This window comes from Caretta caretta, chromosome 10 (genome assembly GCF_965140235.1).
Source record: "Caretta caretta isolate rCarCar2 chromosome 10, rCarCar1.hap1, whole genome shotgun sequence".
Classification (NCBI taxonomy): Eukaryota; Metazoa; Chordata; order Testudines; family Cheloniidae; genus Caretta; species Caretta caretta.
The window spans coordinates 38,971,346-38,991,752 of NC_134215.1; the positions used below are offsets into that span (position 1 = coordinate 38,971,346).

The window sequence follows — 20,407 nt, forward strand, 5'->3', positions numbered from 1 at the left end:
GATGCAGCTGTCTACTTCCTGTCTACAGGGACCACATAATGATATGCCTAAGGTTTCTAGCATCATTTTGTTCAATCTTTATTTAAACACCCTGTGTTCCATCTCTCTGATTCAGGGGCAGCCTGAATTTACACTCGTAGAAGACTGGGCATAGTGGAGCCTCTTGACCATACCTTGTCCCTTACATATACCCTCAGTTCTCATGTGCTGGGATGCTGGGGCGTAACAGCTGACACAGCTGCTTCCATTCAGGGATAATCCTCCACTGGCCAGCTCTGGCTGCCTTGTGCCACTTACATGGTGCAAAGTCACCTTTGAAGACTGGAGAATCTGGTCCTTTCTCTTCAAGGCAACTGATTTTGCTGGCTCCTGGTGTGGTCATTTATTAGAGGGTTCACTGTACTGTAGTGAAGTACCTCTTATAACAGAAGAGGTTCTGTTGATTGCATGGCCCGGGTGTCAGAGTTTTGAAGCACCCACAACTGTATGCCACCATCCCTTCCCCTCAAAACCTGTTCATTGATAAGCAACTAAAAATTGAAATAATGACACTTGGCATTTCTCTAGGGCTTTCTATCTAAGAATCTCAATGCAATTTACATACATTCATTGATTCTTACAATCCTCCTCTGCAGTCACTATCATTATCTTCATTTTATTGATGGGGACACTGAGGCACAGAGAGATAGTGACTTGTCCAAGGCACAGCTGGGATTAAAACCAGATCTGTCTTCCAGTCCAGTATTATAACACCTAGTACTATGATCACCTCCTACACATTGTGTGCTTCAAAATGGTGAGCTCTAAGGCATTTCTTGATACCCATGTTCCCCCATCCTGCCTGGTTGAATGGAGAAGAATGACTGAAAATCCATCAGAGCCCAGGAATCAATTCTAATTTAATAGTCCACAGGGATGCATGGCCCCAGCTCCATGCAATCTGGAAAGAAAAATAATATAGAAAGTCACTGTTAAAACATAGTGGCCAGTCCTATATCAGCTAAGATCACATGAGTGACATTGCTGAAACACCAGGTACTGACTCTAGGCTTACTCAGCTGAACCATGCTGCCTGTAAATTCGGGTTCAAAGTTCAAACAGGACCATCAGAGTTTGACAGTCAGGGACTCTACTCTGCACAAACATAGCCACTTTGGGAAGCCTATGTTATTACACAAACCCCAGGAGGAAAACCGTAGTAATACTTTGCACTTACATAGTGGTTTTCTTTTGAGGCTCTCAAAGTGCTGGAGCTACCATTAGCCTGTTTTATAGATAGGGAAACTGAGGCACAGATTCATTCCCTTCTCTATAGATTAGGTTGATATAAGCCCAGGCTCAAGTCCTTCCTTCCACTGCGTGCCAGGCAGTTTTTGATGCCAGTTTAAGGCCTTTGTCCTAATTTTCAAAGCAATTAATGGTTCAAGCTGTAGCTACATTAAAGACCCACTTTTGATCCAATAACCAACACAACAGCTGTGATCCTCTGGGACATAGCAGCTCACAAAGCTCAGGATGAAGTAATCTTGGTAAAGGGGGCCTGGCTATGGAACAAACTTCCAGAGGTGAATGCAGAGTCTGACCATTTTTAGGAAATGCTGCAAAACCTTCCTCTTTGAAAAGGTCTCTCTACCACCCTAAGAGTGATGTGACAGCATCGACTCACTCCCTTCTGTCCAAAACCCTCCCTGAAACTAATCAACTTAAAAAATCCAAAATAGAAGTAAACTAATGCATGTTTAAAAATAAAGAAAAACTAAAAACCCTACCCAAAGAAGTTTTCATTTCAAAAAGACAGAAACTCAGTGAAAACCACTACAGACTTTGCTATTGCTATTGATTTTTACATGGCAGGTACTCAGATATTACAGTGATGGGTAGCAGGATCAAACACTATGGCAAGCAGCTAAACAGAGAGGGGGAGTGACATGCCTAGTCACATCATGAGTTAATATCAAAGCAGGGAATACAACCCATGTCTTCTAATTTCCAGTTACTGCTATACTTGTTAAATAACAGTGCCTTCCTCAACATGCTTGTCCTCTTTACACTTTCATGCTAGAAGCTGGTTCTGTTAACATGACTTTCAGTGATATGGACTACAGGTGTTCATAGGAACAGGAGATACATTCCAATCATATTAGATAACCACAGGCCAGTTTGAAATTTCCATGTGAAGCACGTGGGGCTACACTCCCATCAAGATCATGGTGGCTGGCTGGCTGAGTTTTCTGGATATGGTTTGGGGTTGAAAAAACCAATCACAAAGACAAGTGTGGGGAGAAAATCTGAGCTTTTACTGCTGCAGGAAGCACAATGAGATGCAGGGTAACAGAGCAGCTTGTCAGGGACTGAATCGGGCTTTGACAGTGGAATTTTGCTTCGTTGCCCTCACAGAACTGTCATGCTGGGGGGAGTCGAGGGAAAGAAGAGAGCAAGGGACACAAAGGTTTTATGTCCATACGTTTCTGGGCTGACTCCTCAGTTCTGCCTGTCTGTCTGTTCTTGGGTTCTCAGGGCCCTGCAGTGGCAGCAGCCCTCTTGTTGGCTCTCTGAGAAATGAGAGAAACGTGGAGACAACATTATTATCCTTCACAATTGCTCCTATATACTATCTTGAAAAGTGGAGCTGGGCCTGCCCCACCGCAGAGGAGCCAAACAGCCCCACATCTGGGGTCTGTAAGGGGCCAGTGTCCTGCTCCAGCCTTTCTAGTGGGCTGAACCAGAACTCTGCATCCAAACAACATCCTGAATTCCTGGGAAAGAAAAAGAACGGCAAAGAGAGATTGATTTGCAAGCATGGCGTGCCTGCCATGTACATATGCCCTGAGCTGAGCCATGTGAATGGACCCCAGATATAGCCTGGGACTGACTTGGCTACAGTTACACTGCACACAGATATAGGAAATGGCATGCATCCCTCCTACTGTGCTGCCCATAGTGAAGAATTATACTTTCTAGAGTCATTGGCAGCATTTCATCGAGAGTGTTCCTTCCTGCCAGCCTTTGTAAAAATCCCTTTGATATTATTTACTGTTATTGGGCTTTTACGTTAGGGCCTAAGACATCTCAAACTTGGCTCTCAAAAATCTCTTCTTTGTCCATATGGCACCCACCTCACTGGGGCCCTGAATCCAACTGGGCACTCTGGGCGCTATTATAATATAAATAATGAATAAGAATAATGAATTCATAGTTAATGAAAGACTAGTAAACAATAGCTCAAAATTTGGGATACAGTTCAAGGATGTGAACCAGCTAATCAGAACTTCATAGGCTGATTCCCCCCACAACATTTTGGCATCTACCCTGCTCCAATCTCTCTTCCACAAAGTCATATCACACGAATGGTCACCCAAAACACAAAGGATGGTTCAACATTGGTGATATTATCGAGATGTCTCTCTCATTTCTGTGTATATGGTTAGTAACAAATAAGTAAAGTGCTCGGCTGTATTAAATATCAGTGGCAAAAGTGACTAGGAGGATGGTGGTTTCAGTATATTTTAACGTCTGAGTTAAACAAGTATAGAAAATCTCACAAAACATTTTCTGTGGCTGGAAAATAACTTATCAGGGAAACTGGAGATGTCACTGGTTACAGTGAGCTAACATGTAAAAATATGTTAGCATTTTTTCAATGCATTTCTCTAACATATATATACTTTACTGTAGATCTTGCTATGTTTATTATATCTGTTTTGCTCATGATAGTGGTTGTGACACTGAACCCCATATTCTTCACAGTGATGATATTATGATATGATTATGGCATAATTATGATGCATTTTATGCAAGGTAAGTCATGTGAGATATCATTGGAAAGGTTATGATTTACTGAATATGATTATCCTATTTGTATGCATGTATCATTTTTGTATCTGAAGTTAGGAATATTGACCATATATCTGTATTACAAATGTGTTTACACTTGGGGAACGCCCACTAGGCAGAATGTACTCAGTCTAGATGGCTGGTTGGGAAGGGCCATTAGAGAAAACAATAGGCCTTAGAAGAAGTTTTTCTCTCACTGGGGGTGGGGATGTCCTCCTGAGGATGCTGCAAGCAGCCTCTGACTCATGGCTGCTGTAACACTACAGGGTCATGTGACCAGGTCACCTGGTACTGGATTTTATATTGGAATACCAGTGTTTTTCCACTGACTGGCATGGGAACTAAGCTTTGAGACAAAGGGTTCCCGCCATATGCAAAAGCTATTTAAAGCAGGGGAGTGACGTCATTATGGTTCTTTGCTGACTCCCTGCCCAAAGAGACTCCTGGAAACACCTGAGGAACAAAGACTGAACTGGGGGGAAGTGCTGGACCCAGGCTAGAGGGATTTTTAGCCTATGAAAGAAACACCTGAGGTTTCTAAGCTGTAAGCAAGTGCAGCTGGCCTGCTTCAGTCATCATTTAGAGTGAGAATTTGCTACTCATATCCAATCTCTTTAGTATATTAAGGTTAGTTTGCATGTTTTGTTTGTTTGCTAGATAATCTGCTTTGATTGGTTTGCTATTCCTTATAACAGTGGTGTGCAACCTGCAGCCCATCAGGGTAATCTGCTGAAGGGCCATGAGACAGTTTGTTTACGCTGAGCGTCTGCAGGCATGGCCGCCTGCAGTTCCCAGTGGCCGCGGTTTGCCGTTCCCGGGCAATGGGAGTTGTGGGAAGCAGCAGCCAGCATGTCCCTGTGGCCCGTGTCACTTCGCGCAGCTCCCATTGGCCGGGAATGGCAAACCATGGCCACTGGGAGCTGCGGGCAGCTGTGCCTGCGGACGGTCAATGTAAACAAACTGTCTTGTGGCTTGCCAGCGGATTACCCTGATGGGCTGTGTGCAGCCCGCGGGCCGCAGGTTGCCCACCACTGCCTTATAATCACTTAAAATCTCTCTTTTGTAGTTAATAAGTTTATTTTTTCTTTGTCTAAGACCAGTGTGTGGGAGTCATAACTTGGGGCAGAAAGCTGTTGCATATCCCTTCTCCACACTGAGGGAGGGGGTGAATTTCATGAGCTTACTCTGTACAGATCTCTGAGCAGCACAAGACGGTATAACTTTGGGTTTACACTGCAGAGGGGGTGTGTGCACTGGAGCAGCTGGACAGTTCCTTAGATGAAGCCTCCCTATGCAGAGCTGATCACAGTGTCTGTATCCCTATCTGTACGTGTGCTGGAGCCTGGGAGAGGGCTTGGCAGGCCACTGGGTCGGGGGCTCAGTGGTACCACAGTTTCAGGTGGCACTCTGGGGGGAACACATCACAGTAGCCTCCTTTGTAAATCATTGAGAGCTACTGATGAAAAGTGCTAAATAAGAGTTAGGTTATTATTATGTTTCGCTCAAATAGATTAGGGCTTTTACAATTATTCAAGCCAATGACTCCCGCTTCTTGATAGATGGGTAAAGTGACGTTAAGGCCCAGGTCCTGCAAACACCTATGCATGTGCTTAGCTTTAAGCACCTGAGTAAGTGCACTTGTCCTCAAGTATAATTCAGTAGTATGTAAGTAGTCCTCTTGCCCAGGCACTGCATGTGGAATTCTGGCTAGTCATTCACTGTACATGTACACTACACAGGGGAGGCGCGATTCCCAATTTGGGTAGATGTACATGTGCTAACTTTGATCGAGCTAGCACGGGGCATCATAGGTAAGCTGCCTGAGGACAATCCCTTCTGAGATACTAGGCGTGCACTTGGGTGGTCAGCCTGAGCTACAGCCTGTCCTGCTGTGGCCACACCACTATTTTTAGCTCACTGACTGGATCAAAGCTAGCACATGTTCATAGAATCATAGAATCATAGAATATCAGGGTTGGAAGGGACCCCAGAAGGTCATCTAGTCCAACCCCCTGCTCGAAGCAGGACCAATTCCCAGTTAAATCATCCCAGCCAGGGCTTTGTCAAGCCTGACCTTAAAAACCTCTAAGGAAGGAGATTCTACCACCTCCCTAGGTAACGCATTCCAGTGTTTCACCACCCTCTTAGTGAAAAAGTTTTTCCTAATATCCAATCTAAACCTCCCCCACTGCAACTTGAGACCATTACTCCTCGTTCTGTCATCTGCTACCATTGAGAACAGTCTAGAGCCATCCTCTTTGGAACCCCCTTTCAGGTAGTTGAAAGCAGCTATCAAATCCCCCCTCATTCTTCTCTTCTGCAGGCTAAACAATCCCAGCTCCCTCAGCCTCTCCTCATAACTCATGTGTTCCAGACCCCGAATCATTTTTGTTGCCCTTCGCTGGACTCTCTCCAATTTATCCACATCCTTCTTGTAGTGTGGGGCCCAAAACTGGACACAGTACTCCAGATGAGGCCTCACCAATGTCGAATAGAGGGGAACGATCACGTCCCTCGATCTGCTTGCTATGCCCCTACTTATACATCCCAAAATGCCATTGGCCTTCTTGGCAACAAGGGCACACTGCTGACTCACATCCAGCTTCTCGTCCACTGTCACCCCTAGGTCCTTTTCCGCAGAACTGCTGCCTAGCCATTCGGTCCCTAGTCTGTAGCTGTGCATTGGGTTCTTCTGTCCTAAGTGCAGGACCCTGCACTTATCCTTATTGAACCTCATCAGATTTCTTTTGGCCCAATCCTCCAATTTGTCTAGGTCCTTCTGTATCCTATCCCTCCCCTCCAGCGTATCTACCACTCCTCCCAGTTTAGTATCATCTGCAAATTTGCTGAGAGTGCAATCCACACCATCCTCCAGATCATTTATGAAGATATTGAATAAAACCGGCCCCAGGACCGACCCTTGGGGCACTCCACTTGATACCGGCTGCCAACTAGACATGGAGCCATTGATCACTACCCGTTGAGCCCGACAATCTAGCCAGCTTTCTACCCACCTTATAGTGCATTCATCCAGCCCATACTTCCTTAACTTGCTGACAAGAATACTGTGGGAGACCGTGTCAAAAGCTTTGCTAAAGTCAAGAAACAATACATCTAGCAGAGCTGAGAATGGCACCACTCAGCCGCAGTGTAGATGTACCCTAAGGCTCTCATCATTTGAACACTTAGACATATGCTTCACTTTAAGTATGTGAATGAGCCTATTGGCTTCAATGGACTAGCACATGAATAAGTGCATGCAGGATTGGGGCCTTAGTGGCTTGCTCAGCATTACACAGAGCAGTGCCTAAATTCTCTCTGCATTGGTAACTCTACGCTGTCGTGTGGAGTGGAGTATGAGTTGCTTTGTGCTGACTGAGACTTCTGTGGTGGTAATAAACTGCATCCCCTGGGAAACTGGGAGGGCTCCCCATTTGCCAAAGCTCTAGATAAGGCTTCAACTAGGTCCTCTGAGTACCTGTGTACAGAGAACATCCATCCCAAACTCCTTCCACAACACGCATGTCACATTATCAACCATGCCATGGGTCTGAACCTCCCCCACTAGCATAGGAGAGGAGTTTGATGCAGAAGTCGCAGGGAGGATTCCCCCTGAATCTTAGTTCTTGCAGCTTGTGGGGGCAGGTGGGTGAAGAAGGCTGCTGAGGTGCTTGAGCCAACCCTGCAGTCGTGGATCACGCTGGGAGGAGCTGAGCCTTATCTAGCCTAGGGAAATGGAACTAGGAGAGCCAGCGAGGTGACTTCCAGCTGTGTGACACCCTGTGTGCCCTTGTGCTGACTTACCTCTTGGACTTGTTGACTCCACTTCGGAGTAGGGTGGAGGTAACTCTGGTGGGCCAGGATAGGGGGGTGGCCAATGTGGAAGTGTGCTGAGCGAACCTGCCGAGGGAGAACAGAAACCTTTCAGCATCTCAGGTGTGAACAAAGATCCCACCTTAGCTGAAGCCTCCGCCCAGCACCCCCTTTCAGTCTGGTGCTGACATGCTACTTGCTCTGAGCCATAACATTTGAGTGCCTGAGCTGAACAGTCCAAATGGAACTCTTTCTCTCTCACATTCTTCATTTTCTATTCCTTACTAATTTCCAGGCTTCAGAGGAGTTCCTTGGTGAAGATCTAGCTGATCCCAAGGAATAGCTCTGAAGGGAAAACTGAGCTACCCCAAGGCAGTTTCACCAAATGACTATGGAATAGAAGTTCCTCTTCTGGTGCTGGGGCTCCAATTATGCACTTTATTACTGCTCTGAGGTCCCAATCCTGAGAGGTGCTGAGGGTACTGTAAGTCTCTGAGTGCCCTCAACTCCCACAGACTCCAACGGGAATTGAGTGCTCAGCATCTTGCAGGACTGGGCCCTAATTATGAGTCATTGATTACAACAGATATGTAACAGATTTAGTCATGTTGCTTAATGTGCTACTGGAAGGCGCTCAGATACTACAATGATGAGTGCACTATGAGAACCTACACAGAACAGAACAGAAGAGAACATGGGCCAACTTTAACAAATGTTAAGGGCAGACTGATGATCACTGAGAGCTACGGGAGTGGCACAAACACAGCCTAGGGAGGAAGTTAACCCTATGATAGTTAAGGATTCATGTCAGGAAAGGGTGGATGGGGAAGCCCAGGCGTGAATGAAGGAGGTAACTGAGCTCTTCTCTCATCTGAGAAAGGCTGAGCCCTTCACACCAGCAGGGATACTGCTAGTGGAGCACTGTGTGGGGTAACCCAGGAATGAAAGAACCTGGATATAGAAGGCCTGATCCAAAGCCTTTGAAGTAAATGGAAAGATTTTGAATGACTTCTGTGAGCATTGGATGGGCCCTTGGTTCTCTCCTCTCTCAGGCTCCAGCTGGAAGCCTGGAGGACATTTCATGTAACCAGGGTGAAAACGTTTCAGTGCTTACGTGGAGTTCGAGGTGCTGATGGGTGGGCGTAAGTATAGATGGAGGCCGTTGGATAGTCCTGGAGATTAGCATCCTCTCTTAATGTATCTGTATATTTAACAAACAGAAAGAAAATCATGTTAGTAAAAATAAATCCTTTGCATGTGTCTCGTACCTTTCATCTGTGAGTCTCACAGAGCTTTGCAAGTATAAATCTAGCTGTTGGAAGGATTTACGAGGCACTAATACCTATGATACCAAGGCAGTGAATCTCCCCAGCCACTGGAGCAGGAGTTGGACTCAGCCAGGATGCTGTACCGACACTCCTCTAGTTGCTCTAACCGATTCTTGCAGAATTTAAATTTTCACTTAAAAGGTAATTACATTTTCTAGACATCCTAGTTTTGAAGGCAACCTTTTGAACAGAAGCCAGTTCAGTAGTGCCTCCCTGAGTTTGCATGCAGCCTGAAACCATACCTTTGCCCCTGGCATCTTACTAGGTTATTGACTCAGAAGCTTAATGATAACAGTAATGGCAACATTGTTAATTATTTCATCACTGAGCCTGTGTGCAGAAACATCCAGCTACTTTAGAACTGGTGGCAGAGTGTGGGGCCACCACTTTGGGACTTATTTTCCTATGAATTAAACTAAGGTACAGAGAGGGGAAGTCAGTGATAGGGAAGACACTAGAACCAAAGGAATCCAGATTCTAACCAGGCAAAAATTAAACACTTTTAATTAAACATACTGACAAACTTCACAGGTGAATTCTATCTGCACCAAAGCAGCGTCAGGCAGGAGAATATGAGGTGGAAAACGCAGAGTGTAGATCAGTGCTGGGAAGAGGAGCCTTGTATTAAGGACTGGAGCTAAAGTTCTAGAAAAAAATCCCAGTCTACACTTAAAAAATCAGGTTGACATAGCTGCATTGGTTAGGGGCGTGAAGAAATAACAGCCCTGACCACTGTTATCCATGGAGGTCGTGTTCCTATACTGATGGAATGCCTCTTTCCATTGACATAGGCTGCATCTACATTTACAGGGTTATGCCAGCATAGCTGCAGTGACGTAGCTATGCTGGTATAGTCTCTGTAGTGTAGACATACCCTCAGTGTTCTCCAGTAAGCAATCCTGATAGGATTACAGATTTGTGCAGCATTGTGGCCTGCTGATACAGTTACTAGGATTATGTCCAGTCTAGTTTTCACCACATCGGTTGTGAGTTGTAACAGGGTGACTTGCCCCTTAAGGGCTGGAGGACCTGGAGCTAATCAACGCTGATTACTGAAGAGGTACACCTGGGTTGGATCAGGTAGTTCCCTAGAATGAGCAGCAGGTGGCTGTAGTGAAGGGGGAAGCTTGCGAAACTGCAGGAAGTAATAGAGGCTACTTTAGGGAAGACCCTACCTGGTGAAACCTGAGACTCCAGCCAGGTAGTGGCCTACCGTAAACAGGTAAGTCACCAGTAGGAAGGCCTGGGACTGGGAGTAGCGTGAATTGGAGCTGGCTAGGGGTGTACAGGTTCCAGCAGAAAGACCTGGGGTTTACCCACGAAGGCTACAGGTAGGAAAAGCCTGGGAGGGTAAAACTGATGGACTGGGTTTTGGGATGTTGAGTTTCATTTTGGGGCACAATTTCTGTGAATAAACAGGGACCCTTGAGAAGGGGTGGTGTGAATGGCAAAGAAAAGCTTGTGTGGAGTCTGTTTAAGAAGCCCTTTGAGGGACATTTTGTTAGCATGGCACTGTAGAGCCACTCCTTGCCACAAGGAAGTACATAAGAGATGACTGACTGACTTATTCCTCAGGCTAATTGATCCTTCAGGGTCAGAAAGTTTTTCCTGGGAATGTAAATTTTACCTGACTGAATGTTATAATATCTCATAAGTACTAGCTATACTCCACTGTTTGCTCTAGTTCTGGCCCTTACTTTATCATGCTAACTAGTTCGTCCTCTGTGGGTGTTTACACCCCTTGGATATCTGGGGATAGAGATCCATATATTTGATGCTTAGCCAAGGATTTCAGCAGCTGTTAGCCAAATTCCTAATTGTCTCATCTGCAGGTATGATCATTATTATGTAGTAATTACTGTCATGTAAATTACAGAATCCTGAATACCAAGGACCAGATCCCCAAAGGTATTTAGGCTCATCACTTCACTTCACTTCACTTGAAATCGGTGTTGCGGCCATCTTGGTCCCAGGATATTAGAGAGACAAGATGGGTGAGGTACAGTAGAACCTCAGAGTTATGAACACCTCAGGAGTGGAGGTTGTTTGTAACTCTGAACAAAACATTATGGTCATTGTTTCAAAAGTTTACAACTGAACATTGACTTAATACAGCTTTTAAGCTTTACTATGCAGAAGAAAAATGCTGCTTTCCCTTTGTTTTTTTAGTAGTTTACATTTAAAACTGTACGGTATTTGCATGTTGTTTTTTTGGTCTCTGCTGCTGCCTATTGTGTGCTGTACTTCTGGTTCCAAATGAGGTGTGTGGTTGACTGGTCAGTTTGTAACTCTGGTGTTCGTAACTCTGAGGTTCTACTGTAATATCTTTTGTTGGACCAACTTCTGCTGGTGAAGGAAATAAGCTTTCAAGCTTACACAAAGCTCTTGGCTCTGTGAAGAAGAGAAGGGTCTCCGTGTAAGCTCAAAAGCTTCTCTCTTTCACCAACAGAAATTGGTCCAAAAGGTATAATGTCACCCCTCCCCCTCCTTGTCTCTCTACTGAAATCAGTGGAAGCTAGGAGCCTAAATGTGTGTGTGGATTTGGGCCCAATTTCATGCAGGAGCTTGGGAAATCCAGCCAACATGCCAGTCAACCCTTGGAGCGTTAATTATCTTGACAGATATTCTATACAACTTCTGTGAAACTTCATCACCTGCCTGACCAGTCCTACCATCTGTACCCATGGAAAGATAATGGGTTTCCTGAAACTTGCATCATACCATAAACAAACCCAAAGATGGAGCATAAGATATAGATAAGGGCTGGGAAATTTCAAGATGTCTTAGGGAGTTAGGCACCTTTTGAGACTAGGGGATGGGGTAAAAGGGTGCTGGGTCAGTTCAGAACAGGAACATCACCCATGACAAGTCTGACCACAAGGTGTGAGAAGCAAAACGGGAGGAATCTTTAGAGCTCCACACTGCGAAGGTCAGAAAAAATTGGTAGTAGCACCTCCCGCAGCACCTGCCTCAGTCCTTTGCAAGAGGCAAAAGAAACTGAGGTCTTGGCTTCACTTGCAGATGTAGAGCGCTGGGAGTTAAACCAGCCTTCGGAGACCGCAGCAGGGAAAATGCTGCCATGTGTTTACACTGTCAGCTGCAAGTGCTACATTAGCAGCACTTGCTACACCACAAAGAGCAGTGCATTGTGGTAGCTATCCCAGTGTGCAAGTGGCTGCAACGTGCTTTTCAGATGGGGGGTGGAGTGTGACAGGGAGTGTGTTGTGTGTATGTGGGGGGAAAGACAGTTTGTTTTAGGGGGTTGAGAGTATGTCAGCATGCTGTCTTGTAAGTTCAGACAGCAGCAGATCCCTCCTCCAACCGCCCCCACACTCACAACAGCAGCATTCCACACTAATGGTTTGCTTTGTCCTGGAGCAGATAAGCATGCTGGCTGTCAGAAACAGAGCTTTGAAAGGGGATAGCCACATGCCTGCAGCCAATTTCAAAACAATGAGAAGAGTGGCCACTTGACTTCAGGGGATTATGGGATGTTTCCAGAGGCCAATCAAAGCGCAGTAATGCAACACCTCGTCCACACTGATGCCTGGGCATTTCAGCCAGGGTGCAGCAAGCTTTATGCTTCTCATGGAGGTGGATTACCAGGAGCGCTCCAACTGTAGAGTCCAGACGCTCTACGTACCTTGCCAGTGTGGACACCTCAGGAGTTAGGGCACCTGGGGCTGCTCTAATGCGCTCTAACTTGCAAGTGTAACCAAGCCCTTAGAAAGGAGATGAAGAGAGGAGAACTGAGTGTGCATGGCAGTTGGGTTCAGGCACTAGGTTGAATCAATATCCCTGAGCACAGTGAGTGAGTGCTGATGGCTTGCTAGTTACACAGTTCATAGAATATCAGGGTTGGAAGGGACCTCAGGAGGTCATCTAGTCTAGCCCCCTGCTCAAAGCCGGACCAATCCCCAGTTGTCTCTTCCTGGCTGTTTCACATGTGGGATGGGATCTGTAGTTGTGAATGAAGAAGGAAGAGGAGAGGGTTATTCACTTGGGATGATAATACCCTACTTTAATGGTGCTGGGAGAATAAAGTCATCAATATACATGAGACGCTTCAGCCCAGATCCTCAAAGATCTTAAGGTACCTAACTCCCACTGATTTTCTAAAGCCCCTTAATAGTGTTGAGAGTCAGACTCCATAGCTGTTATATTGGTAACATAACTATTAACACAACTCCTTGTGTTTGTGTAGGGCATAAGAGACACAAGGCCTGTACCAATCCACACTGATCAATCATTTCGCTTTTATATTGCATCCTTTTGTCTGTACTGCCCTTATAGGGCCCAGTTGTGGTGACCTTGTTCTGATTTAGAAGCACACTGCTCCACAAGTAATTTTATTAGCTTCAGTAGGACTGCTCTTTCAGTAAGGTACTGTATAATGAAAGGAGAGGTATCAGAATCTGGTAGGTACATTGTAAGCCCTTTGCAGCTGGGACCTTGCCTTCCTACGTGTGTATAAAACAACCACCAGACTTTTGGCATTATGCAGAACCATCAAGAGCCTCACCTGCTGAAGACAGGGTTTTGATCATATTCAGGCAATCGGTGGCTCCATACAGGAAGATGAATTTGAAGGTGAGAACACCTTGACTGGAAGCTAAATGGATGAGATTACAGTAAGCTCATGAGTCAAATCGGCTGATGTTCCTTCACCAGAGATATTTCATCTTTCTCCAGTTTGCTCTATTGTCCCTGTTTCCTCATCTCTTTGAACCCTGTTATTTTTCCTACTCCCATGCTCTTCCCTTCCACGGTTCCTTTCCCTGTCAATATGCTGACGTGAATACAACACAGAAACTACACCTGTGAGGCAATCCTTGCACTGCCATCAAATGAACCTGATGAAAGGGAGTGGTCACTCTTATATAATGTCTGTCCTTTTAGTGCTACACACAATGATCCTTTGCAGTTCTCCTCCCAAGATCTCAAAGCAAGAGTTGGGGATAGAACACAGGAGTCCTGAGTCCATTCACCTGCTGTAAGTAGTTACTTGGGCCCAGATTCTCAATGGTATTTAGGCACCTACTCCCATAAAAACCAATAGGAGTTGGGCACCTAAATAACTCTGAGGAACTGATAATATGGGGAAAACCCGTGACACCCAATTAGCCAAATAAAGTCATCTGAGATAAATATCCTCTGAAGGTTTTTTGTTGTTGTTTTTTTTTTTCTTTTGGAGGGATGTATGCATGTGTGCGTAAGGTATTTTCTATCCTAACTCAAAATGGTGGCTGGTTAATCCAAGAGGTACGGACATTCTGGGCTTTATTCCAGCCCTCGCTTCCTATTTCTAGGCAAGGGCCTCCATTGCCCTCTGTTGAGTGCAAGGGTGTTGGGTACAGATCTCTTGGAAATCTGATGTAATCCTGGTTTTATATTTTGAATAATCCAGGCCCTGTTTAAAGTGATCATCAAAATGATAGCGGGATATGGCCTTCTCCTGGTCAATACATCTACATGTGGGCCTCTCTACAGCCACACAGGCAATATCTGCTAATATCCATCTGCTTCTCCTCATTCAGAATAAGTGTGACAGGAGACACTATGACGTGTGGCAGCAGTAGGGTCCTGGGTATGAAAAGGTATGACACATACTAATAGTCCCTTTGATATATTGCTGTCTGGAGTTCAGCTCCTCCCCTATCACACAGTCCCCCAGGAGCTGAAGTGGAAAGCGGATGGTCGTGGAGCCCTTGTCCTTGTGCTGGAATATCATCTAGGGAAACAGAGACAAGAACTGGTTCAGGAACAGTATTGCTTTGAGCTTTGTTGCTTATTTGGGGAGTGGGATCAGAAAGGGAAGGGAGAGACCTAGGGAGGTGCCAATGCTGGAGATGATAAGCAAGATGAGACCAATGCAAATCTGTAACCGCACTGCTCTACTAACTAAACTGGATCCCTCTGCAAGTTCTAGAGCTTCATACTAATCTTCATGGCAATCAGTGGGCTTTGCCTACTTTCTCAGGGATCACCTCTCTCCCTGTCAACAGTAGTTACTACAATAGGTTAGCTCGCCGTCAAACATGGAATTGGTCATGAAACGAGCAAGAGTCATGGAAGTGTGAAATGGAAATTTCTCAGCTGCTGGCCCACTACGACTGAACCCCTTCCCTGAGAGATTACAGGATTGAAAGAACAAGGAGTAATGGTCTCAAGTTGCAGTGGGGGAGGTTTAGGTTGGATATTAGGAAAAACTTTTTCACTAGGAGGGTGGTGAAACACTGGAATGCGTTACCTAGGGAGGTGGTGGAATCTCCTTCCTTTGAGGTTTTTAAGGTCAGGCTTGACAAAGCCCTGGCTGGGATGATTTTGTTGGGGATTGGTCTTGCTTTGAGCTAGATGGACTAGTTGGTCTAGATGACCTCCTGAGGTCCCTTCCAACCCTGATATTCTAAGATTCATCAATCTCATCATTGCCAGGAAAAAATGGAAAATCCATCACTTTGCAACAGCATGTGTATGATGATACCTGCCCTCCAGAAATAATATTTTCTAAGACATGGGCAGAAAGGAAAGTGACATTAGGGTGTACCAGTATGTTGTGTGTTGCCTTGACAAAGAACAACCATACATTCAGTAGAAATGACTTTTTTTAACATGAAAGGAAACCAACAAAACAAGAAGGAAAAAAAGGAAAGTCTCCAGAAGAGAGGATGATATGTATGTCTCCTTTGTAACAGGCTGCATCTGAAATTAATGCAAAATGGCAGCTGCCTCCAGAAGACTTAAAGCACACAGAAAGCAAAATTATAGAAGTTGTTTCATGTACTGCATGTTGGGTAATAATATGGAAGAGTTGTTTTATTAGGCCTGATTTATACTAGCTGGGTTTTACCAGTACAGTTAAACCAGAAAAACCCTCCTAGTATAGATGCAATTATAGAAGTACTTACACCAGGATAGTGTATGCTGTTTCCCTTAACTGGCAAAAGCTATACCAGTATAATGACTTTTGTATTGCTATAATTGTCTAAACTAGGACTCTTACCTGTGTAGTTATGTTAGCAAAAACTATCATATCCCTCAATAACATGCTGGCAAAATTTTCTCATGTAAACTTGCCCTTTTTAAACTAAACTGGATTCTTTATTAAAGCAGTAATTTACATAGCTGCTGCAACTGCAGATTAACAATCTATCCACGTGAACACAGACAGACAATCCAGGCTCCTCCCTTCAGCTGCCATGCAGTTTGCTAAAGCAGTGATGTAGCATTTGTGACACCCCCTACTAATTTCCTGTTTGTGTGGCTGGCTTATGGCTTTTGTAGTGTGCCAGGTGTTCAGATGCAACGTTGTTTGGCATGATCTAAATACTTAGATTTAGAGTCTGGATCCTTACTTTGTACTGTGTGAGATACAGAATCCCTTTCTTTGCCCCTTGGAGCTCTTCAGGGAAGTTTGGCATCTCGTCCAGCACTAGCAGTACGTTGCTGAAATGAGCTAGAACCCTGGAAACAAAACATCCAGATATATTACCCCATAAAGAAACACACACAACAGGGAAATCAGAGGAAAATGCAGAAATGATATGCTTAGGCCTTTCCCTTTGCATATCACCCTATGAATGTTTGCTGAGAAGGGGCCTGATCCCGTGAGATGCTGAGTAACTCCCACAAGGTGTTGAGTGCCTCCCAAGTCCCACTGATGTTGAAGCTCACTCAGTACCTTATAGGATCAGGTCCAAAGAGAGGAAATGAGGATTTCTGCATGGTTCCCTGTGGTCTATTCTCCAGTGTACACACAGCATGGAACCCTTGGTAAATGAAGCAATTAAGGTTGTCAAGCGATAAAAAAAAAAAATTGTGATTGAATCATGTGATTAACAATAATAGAAGACTATTTAAATATTTGTGGATGTTTTCCACATTTTCATATATATGAAATATGAATATATATTGATTTCAGATACAACACAGAATACAAAGTGTATAGTGCTCACTTTGTTTTTATTACAAATATTTGCACTGTAAAAAAACAAGATGATGATTTTCAAGTACTGTAGTGCAATCTCTTTATTATCAAAGTTGAACTTATAAATATAGAATTATGTACAAAAACCCCTGCATTCAAAAATAAGACCAATCAGTCCTATTTCTTGTTCAGCCAATTGCTCAAACAAGTTTATTTACGTTTGCCGAAGTTAATGCTGCCTGTTTCTTGTTTACAGTGTCATCTGAAATTGAGAACAGGCATTTGCATGGCACTGTTGTAGCCGGTGTTGCAAGATATTTACATGCCAGATGCGCTAAAGATTCATATGTCCCTTGATGCTTCAACCACCATTCTAGAAGACACGCATCCATGCTGATCATCTGAGTCAGATGCCACCAGCAGAAGGCTGATTTTCTTTTTTGGTGGTTCAGGTTCTGTAGTTTCCACATCAGAGTGTTGCTCTTTCGAGACTTCTGAAAGCATGCTCCACACCTCATCCTACTCAAATTTTGGAAGGCACTTCAGATTCTTAAATCTTGGGTCAAGGGCTGTAGCTATCTTTAGAAATGTCACATTGGTATCTTCTTTGCATTTTGTCAAATTTGCAGTGAAAGTGTTCTTAAAACAAACAACATGTGCTGGTCATCATCCAAGACTGCTATATCATGAAATATATGGCAGAATGCGGGTAAAACAGAGCAGGAGACATACTATTCTCCCCTAGGGAGTTCAGTCACAAATTTAATTAACTTATTATTATTTTAACAAGTGTCATCAGCATGGAATGATGGCTGAAGCATGAAGGGGCATATGAATCTTTAGCACATCTGGCACGTAAATATTTTGTGACTCCAGCTACAACAGTGCCATGCGAACGCCTGTTCTCACTTTCAGGTGACATTGTAATTAAGAAGTGGGCAGCATTATCTCCCGTAAATGTAAACAAAATTGTTTTTCTTAGCTATTGAATGGGTTACCTAGGTAGGTGGTGGAATCTCCTTCCTTAGAGGTTTTTAAGGTCAGGCTTGACAAAGCCCTGGCTGAGATAATTTAGTTGGGGATTGGCCCTGCTTTGAGCAGGGGGTTGTACTAAATGACCTCCTGAGATCCCTTCCAACCCTGATATTCTATTGGCTGAACAAGCAGTAAGACTGAGTGGACTTGTAGGCTCTAAAGTTTTACATTGTTTTGTTTTTGAGTGCAGTTATATAACAAAAAAACTACATTTGTAAGTTGCCCTTTCATGATAGAGATTGCACTACAGTACTTAGTATTTTTCAATTCCCCTCAGACATTTCTTTTATCATTTTTACAGTGCAAATATTTGTAATCAGTAATATAAAGTGAGCTCTGTACAGTTTGTATTCTGTGTTACAGTTGAATTCGATTATATTTGAAAATGTAGAAAAACATCCAAAAATATTTAATAAACTTCAATTGGTATTCTATTGTTTAACAGTGCAGTTAATTATGATTAACTTTTTGAGTTAATCGTGTGAATTAACTGCGATTAAGCAACAGCCCTAGAAGCAATGGTATACTGCCAGTATAAGTGCTGACAATGCAGTGCATCCATGCTAGTTCAGATTAGAACTACGGCACTGATGATAAACACAAGAGAACTATATATACAAGCAATAGCTAGAAGATCTGATCCCACAAACTCCCATTGGGGTCAACAGAAGTTCCACACGGATTGGGCCCAACATTTCTAGGCTTGTTTATGATATAAGTACATACCATCTGTCTTTTCTGATTATTGTTTGCAAAGCTCTCTGAGATCCCATTGGAGGAAGTTTTGCTAGATAATTGACTTTATCAACTTTCAGGGTAACAGCTGTGTTAGTCTGTATTCGCAAAAAGAACAGGAGTACTTGTGGCACCTTAGAGACTAACAAATTTATTTGAGCATAAGCTTTCATGAGCTACAGGAATGCATCCAATGAAGGGAGCTGTAGCTCACGAAAGCTTATGCTCACATAAATTTGTTAGCCTCTAAGGTGCCACAAGTACTCCTTTTCATCATGGAATAGGGATTATAAATTCTAATTCTATAGTATGAGACAATATAGTCATGTAATATTTAAGAAAAGTTTTGTAAAGGAGTTCCAATAGTTCATGGATTAGGGACCCAATCTTATGGGATTCCAGGGGCTTCTGTATAGATTTAGGTTAATCTTTCAATCTACCCAATGGGACTCAGTGCTTAGTCTAGAAGATACCATCAGAGATGCTCAGTTCATAGAATCATAGAATCATAGAATATCAGGGTTGGAAGGGACCCCAGAAGGTCATCTAGTCCAACCCCCTGCTCGAAGCAGGACCAATTCCCAGTTAAATCATCCCAGCCAGGGCTTTGTCAAGCCTGACCTTAAAAACCTCTAAGGAAGGAGATTCTACCACCTCCCTAGGTAACGCATTCCAGTGTTTCACCACCCTCTTAGTGAAAAAGTTTTTCCTAATATCCAATCTAAACCTCCCCCACTGCAACTTGAGACCATTACTCCTCGTTCTGTCATCTGCTACCATTGAGAACAGTCTAGAGCCATCCTCTTTGGAACCCCCTTTCAGGTAGTTGAAAGCAGCTATCAAATCCCCCCTCATTCTTCTCTTCTGCAGGCTAAACAATCCCAGCTCCCTCAGCCTCTCCTCATAACTCATGTGTTCCAGACCCCGAATCATTTTTGTTGCCCTTCGCTGGACTCTCTCCAATTTATCCACATCCTTCTTGTAGTGTGGGGCCCAAAACTGGACACAGTACTCCAGATGAGGCCTCACTAATGTCGAATAGAGGGGAACGATCACGTCCCTCGATCTGCTCGCTATGCCCCTACTTGTACATCCGAAAATGCCATTGGCCTTCTTGGCAACAAGGGCACACTGCTGACTTATATCCAGCTTCTCGTCCACTGTCACCCCTAGGTCCTTTTCTGCAGAACTGCTGCCTAGCCATTCGGTCCCTAGTCTGTAGCTGTGCATTGGGTTCTTCCGTCCTAAGTGCAGGACCCTGCACTTATCCTTATTGAACCTCATCAGATTTCTTTTGGCCCAATCCTCCAGTTCACTTTATCAGCATAATTATTACAATAAAAAAATCAATCAATTGAACAGCTTTAATTTTAAAATATTAACAATTCTATTCAGCACCTGATCCTCGCACACAACATTCATCTGAGCTGTCTTGCACTCTGTTTCATAAAGGGAATTAATTTCTAGAACATAGATGCCTTAAATATCTGCTTTAGGTAACCATCTAAGTGGGGATTTTAGCTGCTAAACACAGGAGTCAGAACTGGACAATTGGACCCCCTGCGGGTTTGTTGCTAAAGCTATACCCACCCACCCCACTTACAACATTTGCTGGTTTTACCTTTCCTTAGAGTTGTTGGTTGTCCTGGAGAATTGATACCTAGTCACTTCCATTCCCTGTCACTGAAAAGTGATCTGCCTCCTGACTACAGTGCCACACACTCCCTAGGAGTGC

General features: G+C 44.1%; 1 protein-coding gene across 1 annotated transcript; it reads right to left on the reverse strand.

Annotated features, from left to right (window-relative positions):
• Window positions 1–2,481: 2,481 nt before the first annotated feature.
• Window positions 2,482–20,346, reverse strand: LOC125643314 (uncharacterized). Its single transcript, XM_048865706.1, has 7 exons — window positions 20,294–20,346; window positions 16,331–16,439; window positions 14,586–14,706; window positions 13,498–13,587; window positions 8,762–8,848; window positions 7,639–7,734; window positions 2,482–2,552 (listed from the first exon to the last, which is right to left on the reverse strand). The coding sequence occupies exons 1-7, from the start codon at window positions 20,344–20,346 to the stop codon at window positions 2,482–2,484; spliced, it is 627 nt and encodes a 208-aa protein (XP_048721663.1).
• Between the last annotated feature and the right edge of the window lie 61 nt (window positions 20,347–20,407).